This window comes from Helianthus annuus, chromosome 3 (genome assembly GCF_002127325.2).
Source record: "Helianthus annuus cultivar XRQ/B chromosome 3, HanXRQr2.0-SUNRISE, whole genome shotgun sequence".
Taxonomy (NCBI): domain Eukaryota; kingdom Viridiplantae; phylum Streptophyta; class Magnoliopsida; order Asterales; family Asteraceae; genus Helianthus; species Helianthus annuus.
In genome coordinates, this window is record NC_035435.2 from 35,200,370 (window position 1) to 35,210,099 (window position 9,730).

At 36.9% G+C, this 9,730-nt stretch overlaps 1 protein-coding gene across 1 annotated transcript; it reads left to right on the forward strand.

Moving 5' to 3' along the window:
* The first annotated feature begins 4,317 nt into the window (after window positions 1-4,317).
* On the forward strand, window positions 4,318-6,633 carry LOC118490712. The gene is made up of 7 exons (XM_035988534.1): window positions 4,318-4,367; window positions 4,980-5,215; window positions 5,299-5,385; window positions 5,608-5,700; window positions 5,783-5,887; window positions 5,969-6,271; window positions 6,354-6,633. Exons 3-7 carry the CDS (start codon window positions 5,359-5,361, stop codon window positions 6,531-6,533), a joined length of 708 nt encoding a protein of 235 aa, XP_035844427.1. The 5' UTR covers window positions 4,318-4,367; window positions 4,980-5,215; window positions 5,299-5,358; the 3' UTR covers window positions 6,534-6,633.
* The last annotated feature ends 3,097 nt before the right edge of the window (window positions 6,634-9,730 follow it).

Sequence of the window (9,730 nt, forward strand, 5' to 3'; positions counted from 1 at the left end):
GAAATGGATCAGAACGAATCGATCTGGTTCCCAATATTTGAAGCATGGGCTGATGGTTATTTTTACACGCATCGTCAGGGCCTAATTTGGGATTCAGTGGCCGGTTGTGGGGAGAATCACTGGATGGACTTCCCCTTTGCAGGACTTCTTATTGCACAAACGTACGGTATCGGGGTGCACCTGTTAACGACAACCATGGGTGCGAGTTCCACTTACTTCCCAATACTAAGTCCTCCGGCTAATCAACAACCATTATTCATAACGCTTACACATGTTAACGAGAACCACTTCATACATGTTAAGCTGGAAGGGGATTATCCTATGCCACCAGCACACGGGCTATTGTTGACCCACCGAAGACCCCATACAGAACAATGGGAAGATATGTACTTGCCACGTCTAGAATGGTATACATCGATAATGAATCCTCGGCCAAGATCAAACCCCAGTCTTAATTACATAGATAGTTACACGGAAGAATGATTTTTGTAATTAATAGTATTTTATTGTAATTAATAGAATTTTATTGTAATTAATAGTATTTTATTGTAATTAATAGTATTTTTTTTTGTAATTAATAGTATTTTTTGTAATTAATAGTATTTTTTTGTAATTAATACTATTTTTTTTGTAATTAATAGTATTTTTTTGTTATTAATACTATTTTTTGTAATTAATAGTATTTTTTTGTAATTAATAGTATTTTTCTATAATTTTCTACAAAAAATACAACTATACGACTCGTATAGAACTAGACGCCTCGTATATTGTTGCACAAAAGACCATTTAGCCCCTGATATGCCCCCAATCTAGGCTTATTTCAGGGGCTAAAAAGTAATTTTACTTAAACCAGACGCCTCGTATAGGGCTATACTGAGCGTCTATTTGAGCGGGTTTTTGAAAATTTGAATTTTGAATATCTGAATTTCAAAATTTGAATTTTTTGAACATGGACGCTTCGTATAGACCTGTACGGGTCGTCTATTTGAGCGGTAACAATTCTTTTCTTTTAAATTTGAATTTTGAAAATATTTTTGGTTAATTATTATTTTACCCCTGTTTAGCCCCCAGTATAGCCATTTAGCAGGGGCTCAAAGGTAATTTCAAGCCTATACGACGCGTACAGGTCTGTACGAGGAGTACAACTGAGGCGGCAACTTTATCACCTTTTCCTTTTTTAATTATTAAAAAGTATTATTAAATGACCATTTTGCCCCTGTTTAGCCTCCAGTATAGCCTTTTTTCAGGGGCAAAATGGTAATTAACCATTCCAGAAATATCTTTTTGGTTTGGTTAATTACCATTTTGCCCCTGAAAAAAGGCTATACTGAGGGCTATACAGGGGCAAATTGGTCATTTAACAAAAAGCATAGACGTCTCGTATAGATCTATACGAGGCGTCTAGGCTTCGTATAACTCTGGGGGGGGGGGCCTAGACGACACTGATCACACACCCAAACAAAACACACACACATACGCTGAAGACTGATCTAGACGCCTCGTACGTATTTTCAACCGTCTTTTTGAAGATTTGAAGCATCACCGGTACGTATTTCATCCCGTAGTTAAGTATTTTTGTCTCGTTTATGCCTTTAGACCGTAGGTTTGCCCTAAAATTTGAATTTTGTTGGGTTTTGGGGGTTTGAGTATGAGGATGATGATGAACATGTAGAACAGGACGCCGAGTATAGCCCTATACGAGGGCTATACGAGGCTCTGAATTTTTTTTTTTTTTGTTATTATTATTATTGTTATTATTGTTTATTGTTATTATTATTATTAATTATTATTATTGTTATTATTATTATTATTTATTAATTATATTATTAAATATTATTATTATTATTTATTAATTATTATATTATTAATATTATTATTATTATTATTATTAATTATTGTTATTGTTATTATTATTGTTATTAAATATTATTATTATTATTATTATTAATTATTGTTAATATTATTATTATTTATTAATTATTATTATTAAAAACATTATTGTTATTGTTATTTATTATTTATTAATTATTATTATTATTATTATATTATTATTATATTATTATTATTATTATTATTATTTAATTATTTATTTATTTATTATTGTTTTATTTATTATTGTTTGTATACGTATACAGTATTTATTATGAAGGACGATCTGATGCCGGGCGATGACATTCACTTAGAGCCGGTTCAGCAGGGTCCACGACGGAGACAGCGACCGCCTGTGGATACGCTGCAGGGGCATCCATATCTAGAGTTTCCCGACGGCACCGACGCCGCCCGTCATTGCCAGAAGCTTAGGAGGATGCACGTTGGATCGCATGCATCGATCGACTGGGATGCGATGGATGAGATTGCTGAGACGCCGAGAGTGCGTCGGTTTATACCTATCGATTCGCCGTGGCATCGTCTTTTTGATTTGGCGCACACGCCGACCTACAGGGAGCTGCTGGTCGAGTTCCTTTCGTCATTCACATTTCACCCTCCTGGGGAGCCAGTGCCGCTTCCGTACCCAGGTGCTCCCCATCCGCCTGAGGTTTCTTTCAGGCTTGCTGGCGTTATGCGTTCGATGACGCTAGCAGAGTTTGCGGTGCATTGTGGTTTATACATGCAGGAGGAGATCGAGACTGAGATTTACACAACGGGGCTAGTGGTGGTTGAAAAACCCACTCTTTGCAGGTGATTGCGGGGGCGGATCATTGGGAGCACGAAAAGTCGAAGGGGAGGGTGTCGTTTGTTAGGGACCCACTATACAGGTATGTACGTTTATTATTGCAATTATTGTGATTATATGCACTGTTTATTAATCTCTGTTTTTGTATTTCGCTAACACTATCTGCAGGTATCTGCACCATTTGCTCGCCACTTCTATTTCAGCGCGCGGCTACAGCCGTGAGTGGTGTACGACCACAGATCTTTTTTTCCTTTATTGTTTGTTGTATAGGAGGCCGTGCGCGCTAGCACACGGTCTAGCCCAGTACTTCGCCTCCGGCCATCACCGGCAGGAGCGCGGATTTTTGTATGGCGGGGCGTACGTGACCGTCATTGCCCGTTCATTGGGCCTCGTACCACACCAGGACCCACATCTACGGACGCCGGCAATCATGCCGACGCGGATGGGTATTCAGTCGCTATGGGGGATGAGGGTTATCAAGAGGTTCCCCGTTGGCCCGCGGTTTAAAAACCGCGACGGGGACGTATGGAGAGAGGAGGCCCTACCAGAGCATTTCGAGCCCGTTCATCCTCCTGCAGATCCTGCTGATGTAGTGCCCGTGGAGGACCCTCCGGAGGATCTAGACGGTGCAGCGGCGCCACAGCCACCGCCACCTGCCGGGGCACCTCAGTTTCCACGTCACGTTATTCGAGGTCATGCCCCAGGAGCTGCGCTACATCCGGATGTACGAGCCGAGCTTGACAGGCTCAACGATTTGGTAGGTTGGCTGGTACGGGCGGAGCAGGATAGACGAGAGAGAGAGGGATTACCCCCGATACCGCTTCCACCGGTTCGAGCACCACATCAGCAGCACCAGCCGCAGCAGCAGCATCAGGATTCAGATTCGGATTTGGATGCATAGACCTGTTGTTGTTTTTATTGTTATTATGGATGTACAAACTTATCTTATATATTTTTGTTATGGATGTAAAAAGTTATCTTATATATGTCATATTTATATTTGTTTTCAGTTATTCGGTTACTTAATGATTGTTGTCTTAAATTTAGATAATACGGAAACAATATAACCCCCTGAATATAATACGGAAACAATATTTGAAAGAAATAAAATTTTAATCGAAAGAATAATATTTAAAAAAGTAAAATGTTAAAAACAATATAATATTTAATCGATATAATATATTTAAAGAGCCGATTTTTAAAATAGTTGATTTAATCGATATAAAACAAAAACTTTTTATAGTGTAAAAAACAAAAAAAAAAAAACAAAACTTTTTTAAAAACCAAAAAAGAACGATTTTTAAAATAGCTGATTTTTAAAAAACAAAAACTTTTTATAGTGTAAAAAAGAAAAAAAAACTTTTTTTAAAACCAAAAAAAATTTCAACAAAAAAACACATCTTCAAAAACTATCCAAAAAACCATACCAAAACCCACCAAAACACCCCTCATTTCAGCCAAAAAAAAAAAAAACCAAACATGGACGCCTCGTATAGGGCTATACCCTTCGTATAGGGTTCCTTAAACATCGTGCCTGACACCTTCTGAGACCCCATCGAATTCAGTGCGTGTACGCCTCGTATAGAGCTATACGAGGCGTCTAGGTTTCAAAAAGTGTGAAAATAGGCGAACAAGGTGTCCGGATAGTCTGAGCCCAAATAAATCTGCAGGGCTGGATCTTCCATTTACCCAGGTAAGCCCTAGACTACGGCCCCCTATTTGTTTGTGTAATATACTTTTGGTTAACCTATTTGTTTGTCTTATACACTTTATGTTTTGAGACGGTTGAATGGAGATTGAGATGAAATTCAGTTTTGAATTGGAAGATGATTTTTAGCATCGATTTTGCATTGAATTCTTGAGATTGGTTCAATTTGGAAGCATGTAAACTCTTTTCATAGCCAAAATTTTGTTTTAAATATTAATCTGTTGTGTGGCTAACTTTTCTGATATGATAAACTTATATGTGCTATGTGGCTTGTAAATATGCATACTTGATCAGGTTATACACTAGAATACGAGGTTGGCTGAATTATATATAGTCTTATTATTAACATAGGGCCTAAGTATTATTGTTCGTTTATATTAGGGATGTTCACGGTCCGGTTCAGCCGGTTTTGACTAGTGGTGGAAAGTGGGCAAGTTGGGTGGGTTTGGGTAATGGGTCAAGATAAGTTTGGGTTAAGATGGGCCAGGGCCGTCTCCGAAAAGGTTAAAAATGATAGCAAATATGTTCAAACTATCAAAATCTATAAACTGTTAACAAATTGTTTTTGTGCTTGTTATGTTTTTCCGAATTTGATAGATGCTTCAAAAAGAGTTAGAGGCTATACAAAAAATGCTAAAACTTGGAAGATGGATAGTACACAATGAATAGTTGTCACATTCAACGAATTTGGAAAGCCTGTTGGGGACGAAGGTAATGAACTTCTTCAATTCCTTGGGATGTTTGCGAGGATGCCTGATCATGTATCCATAGAGTATTCTGACTGGAGAAATGTTCCTATACAAAATAAAGAGGACATGTATTCACTCCTTAAGGTATATGTATTTATCAAGTTTCATAGTGTATCCACTAGTTAAGGTAAGAGGTGTATGCTAATATATATAAATTTTCTTTGCAGTCTAAATTTGTTATTCATCCAAATGAAACAGACGGGATTTAAAAATGGATCTTCTCTAACATGGGAAACAATGGAGAGGGTGGAAAGGTTCGTTGAAGACACATGTATATGATCCAAGCCTTGTTGTTGATGAAATCGTGGCACAACAAGTTAGCAATGACAACAGAGTGAATCCAACTCAATTTAAAGAACTTATTACTCATTGGTTCACTCCAGAATTTCACATAACAATGATGTGTAACTTTGATTTCTTATATATAATTATGAAACTAGATCAAAGAAGTCTTACGGTGTATTATTGTACTATAGAAAACATGTGATGTTAGAAGAATGAGTCGCTCAAAGACAAAGGAGCCTCATGTTAGTGGGTCGAAGTCATTTGCCAGACTTGCTCATGAAATGGTATTATTCTAGCTATACTTGACATTTATTGATTATTTTTTGGTTTTTATTTCCTATACTAACCATCAAACATGAATTATAGGCGACAAAGAATAATGGTGTATATCCATCACAAGCAGAAATGTATATTACAACTCGCACTCGTAAAAATGGAAGTATTGTTAATGATAACGCTGCTCATGTTGTGGTAATGTATTTTAATGTTCTCATATATAAAAAGTATGTTTAATTTTCTTATGGTTACCTATTTTAATATGTGTTTAATTAGGCTTCGTTAAAAGATATTGCAAATGACTCTACAATCACACACGGCGATCCAAATGATTTTACAAATGACGACTACTCAAAAGTTAAAGGCCCGAAGAAAAGAGAATATGTTCGATCAGTTGGAATGCCAGCCGCAAAATGTAATGGTGTTTCTTCGATAGATTCACAAACTAATGATCAACTAAAGAGTGTTATCCAAACTAATGATCAACTAAAGAGTGTTGTTAATGCTATGGATATCATCATCCTAGAACATTTCCCCAGTGCAAACTTGTCTTCGGTTCTTGGCAATATGAACGTCCAAGTAATTACATGCATGAACCACTATTTGTTCTTTTACGATTATGTATTTACATACTAATATTTGTTTCATTTATATGTTTTAGGTCCCTGGTATTGGTTCATTGGTCCATAACAACTCTATACCAGGACTACCTCTGCATCGACAGGTGGAATTCCAGATCGAACTTACGCCAGGAGCAGCTCCGATTGCTTGTACTCCTTATCGTCTTGCACCAGGAGAGTTGCAAGAACTCTCTAATCAACTTGAAGAACTGTTGGATTGAGGTTTTATTTGACCTAGTTCTTCGCCGTGGAGAGCCCCAATCCTATTTGTGAAGAAGAAAGACAGGTCTTTCCGCATGTGTATCGACTACCGTGAACTCAACAAGGTGACGGTCAAGAACCGTTATCCTCTGTCTCACATCGACGATCTGTTTGACCAGCTGCAAGGGTCAAGCTTATATTCAAAAATCGATTTAAGATCGGGCTATCATCAGATGAGAGTCCGGGAGGAAGATTTTCCCAAAACTGCCTTCCGAATGAGGTACGACAATTACGAGTTTTTGGTCATGCCATTCGGGTTCTTTAACGCACCTGCGGTCTTCATGGATTTAACTATGTGTGCAAACCGTATCTTGATGTTTCATCATTGTGTTTATCGATGACATTCTGATCTATTCCAAGAGTAAGGAGGACTATGAGCGGCACTTGCGTCTTATCTTGGAGCTCCTGAGGAAGGAACAGCTTTACGCGAAATTTTCCAAGTGTGATTTCTGGATTCAAGAAGTACACTTTCTTGGTCATGTGGTTAACAAGTCGGGAATGCATGTAGATCCAGCAAAGATCGATTATATCAAGAATTGGGCGGCACCTAAGACTCCGACAGATGTGTGGCAATTTCTTAGTCTCACGGGGTACTACCGTAGATTTATTGAGGGATTCTCAAAAATCAACCTCTTAACGCTTTAACTTTGAAGTGTGTCACGTATTCGTGGGGAGCAAAACAGGAGAGCGCCTTTCAGCTTTTGAAACAAAAACTCTGCAGTGCACCGATATTGTCTTTACCCGAGGCTACGGATGACTTGGTAGTGTACTGTGACGCTTCTATTCAAGGTCTCGGTTTTGTTTTGATGCAACGTGAGAAAGTGATAGCCTATTCTTATCGACACTTGAAGGTCCACGAGAAGAATTACACGACTCACGACTTGGAGTTGGGAGCTGTTGTCTTTGCACTTAAAATCTGGAGGCATTATTTCTACAGTACAAAATGCACTATTTATACCGATCATAAGAGCCTTCAACACATTTTCGATCAAAAGGAGTTGAATATACGACAACGTCGCTGGGTAGAACTCCTAAATGATTACTTAAGCATAACAATTTGAGCTTGGAATGTACTCTACTTTAGTCATAGACGTGGAGAAAAATGCATATTTCTTACATTGCTAAGAGTCAATTCTTCCTATCAGAATTTGAATCCTTCAGAAGTAGAATTCTTGTTCAAATTGCAGTCCCCATAAATTTTTTATGTATATGTATACAAATTGAAAACAGAACCATTAGAACACTACAAACCTTACTTAGGTGCTCCTTTGAAGGTATCTAAATATTTTCTTGACACCCATCGTATGAGATTCCTTCTGCGTTGCTTGGAATCTGGCACATAACCAAATTACAAACATGATGTCCAATCTACTTGTAGTCAAGTACCTAAGGGGTCCTATCACTGCTTTATATTAATTTTAATCAACATCTTCTCCATTTGCATCTGGAGCTAGATATGTATTTGTAGCAATTGGAGTAGATGTAACTTTGCAATTAGGGAATTGAAATCTTTCTATGATGTCATTAGCATACTTAGGTTAATTTTTGAAAATCCCATTCGGCAGTTGGTTGACTCTATGGCCCAAAAAGAAGTTGATCTCATCAAAGATCATTTCAAATATTGAATGTATCAACTTCTTAAAGTCGTTGCAAAGCTTTCCATTGTTAATCCAAATTTGATATCACCCTTACATAGATTGATACAAGCAGATGATCTCCTTTTACCCTCTTGATGAAGAAGTCTTGTCAATGATTCATCCCCTGAATTTATCTGACAATAGATAATTAAAGAGAGTTTTATACCAAACAATTGGTGCTTGATGCAACTAATAGGCAACTTTATTAAGATAGTGGACTTGATGTTATTGGTTTCTTTAGCCTTGTGGTTAACAAACATACATTTCTCTATCAAATCTTACCATAGAGTAATGCATTTTTCACATCCACTTGAAAAAGTATAAATTTTCATGAAGTAGCAAATGCTAGAACGATTTTATTGCTCCTTGGCTTGCTACATGAACAAACACCTTATCATAACCAATGCCCTCTTCTTAATTGAATCCGTGTACCACTAATCTTGCATTGTTCCCTATCACAACCGTTTGCCATCTTTCTTTTTCCTAAATACCCATCTTGTACGTATGGCCAACTTTCCACCAGGCATATCACATATCTTCAACATGTCTGTAACACCCCAAAAGTCTATAAAAGATTATTTGAATGATTAATTGTTTTAAATAAATTATATTTAAGTCATAAATAAACATGGAAGTTTAAAGAGTTAGGAAATAACCTAGAATGACAACATGAATGTTTCCAAGGGGCTGAATGTGTAAAATTGTAAAATAAATAAGAAATTAAAAGTAAATGTGGGTGTTCTACGCAGGGATCAACCAGGAGGGGAGAAACCCCTCTTTGCCCTAGTTCATCAAATCTCTAACAATTAGAGGTGATTCTGGACATAATTTGAATGCATGTGGCCTAATTCTCAACCATCTAAGAGTTTCCTACATAGGGTAAGTCAAATTTTGTGATTTGATGCTAGATGGTGAAAATGGGTTTTGATCAATCCATGAATTAGTATGAAATTAAGCTTGTGTATGAATTAGAACCATCATTAGAGGATGTTTTATGCTTGAATTCGTTTGTATTGAGGGTTTGAAGGAAAACCCATTTGTTCTAGTAATATGATGTTCTTGAAGTTAAGTAAATTGAGTGGTTTTAATGGATGAATGAATATGCATTAGGATATTAATGAATTGTTAGGTTGTGGAATGAATAAGTTATGTGAATTTAGTTGATTAAAAGAGTTGTGAATATTGCTAGTGAAATCGTACATTGGATACATGTACATAAGGCTTAAAATGTTGTATGCACACCTTGTGTTCGATAAAATGCCTCAATGAAAAACTATGTGATTTTGAATGGATTGATAAGTGTTAAATTGCATAAGTGAGATATAGTATTGATACATTGAAAAATATGAAATGGAATGTGATTGATGTGTGAATGTGATTATTATGTAGTGAATGAAATAATCTAAATAAGAATGAATTATGTGTAGGAGTGAAAGAAGAAGGAGCTAGTTCCGGTTCACAACACAAGGCTCAAGAATGAGGTAAGTTCAATTACTTACAAGTTTATGTAATGTTAATAG

What these genes read in the sequence shown, in the direction of transcription:
- LOC118490712 (XM_035988534.1), top strand. Translation starts at nt 5,359, where the DNA reads ATGGGAAACAATGGAGAGGGTGGAAAG. An exon ending in ATAACGCTGCTCATGTTGTG is followed by an intron (nt 5,888 to 5,968) that starts GTAATGTATTTT and finishes GTGTTTAATTAG; the next exon opens with GCTTCGTTAAAAGATATTGC. An exon ending in TTGGCAATATGAACGTCCAA is followed by an intron (nt 6,272 to 6,353) that starts GTAATTACATGC and finishes TATATGTTTTAG; the next exon opens with GTCCCTGGTATTGGTTCATT.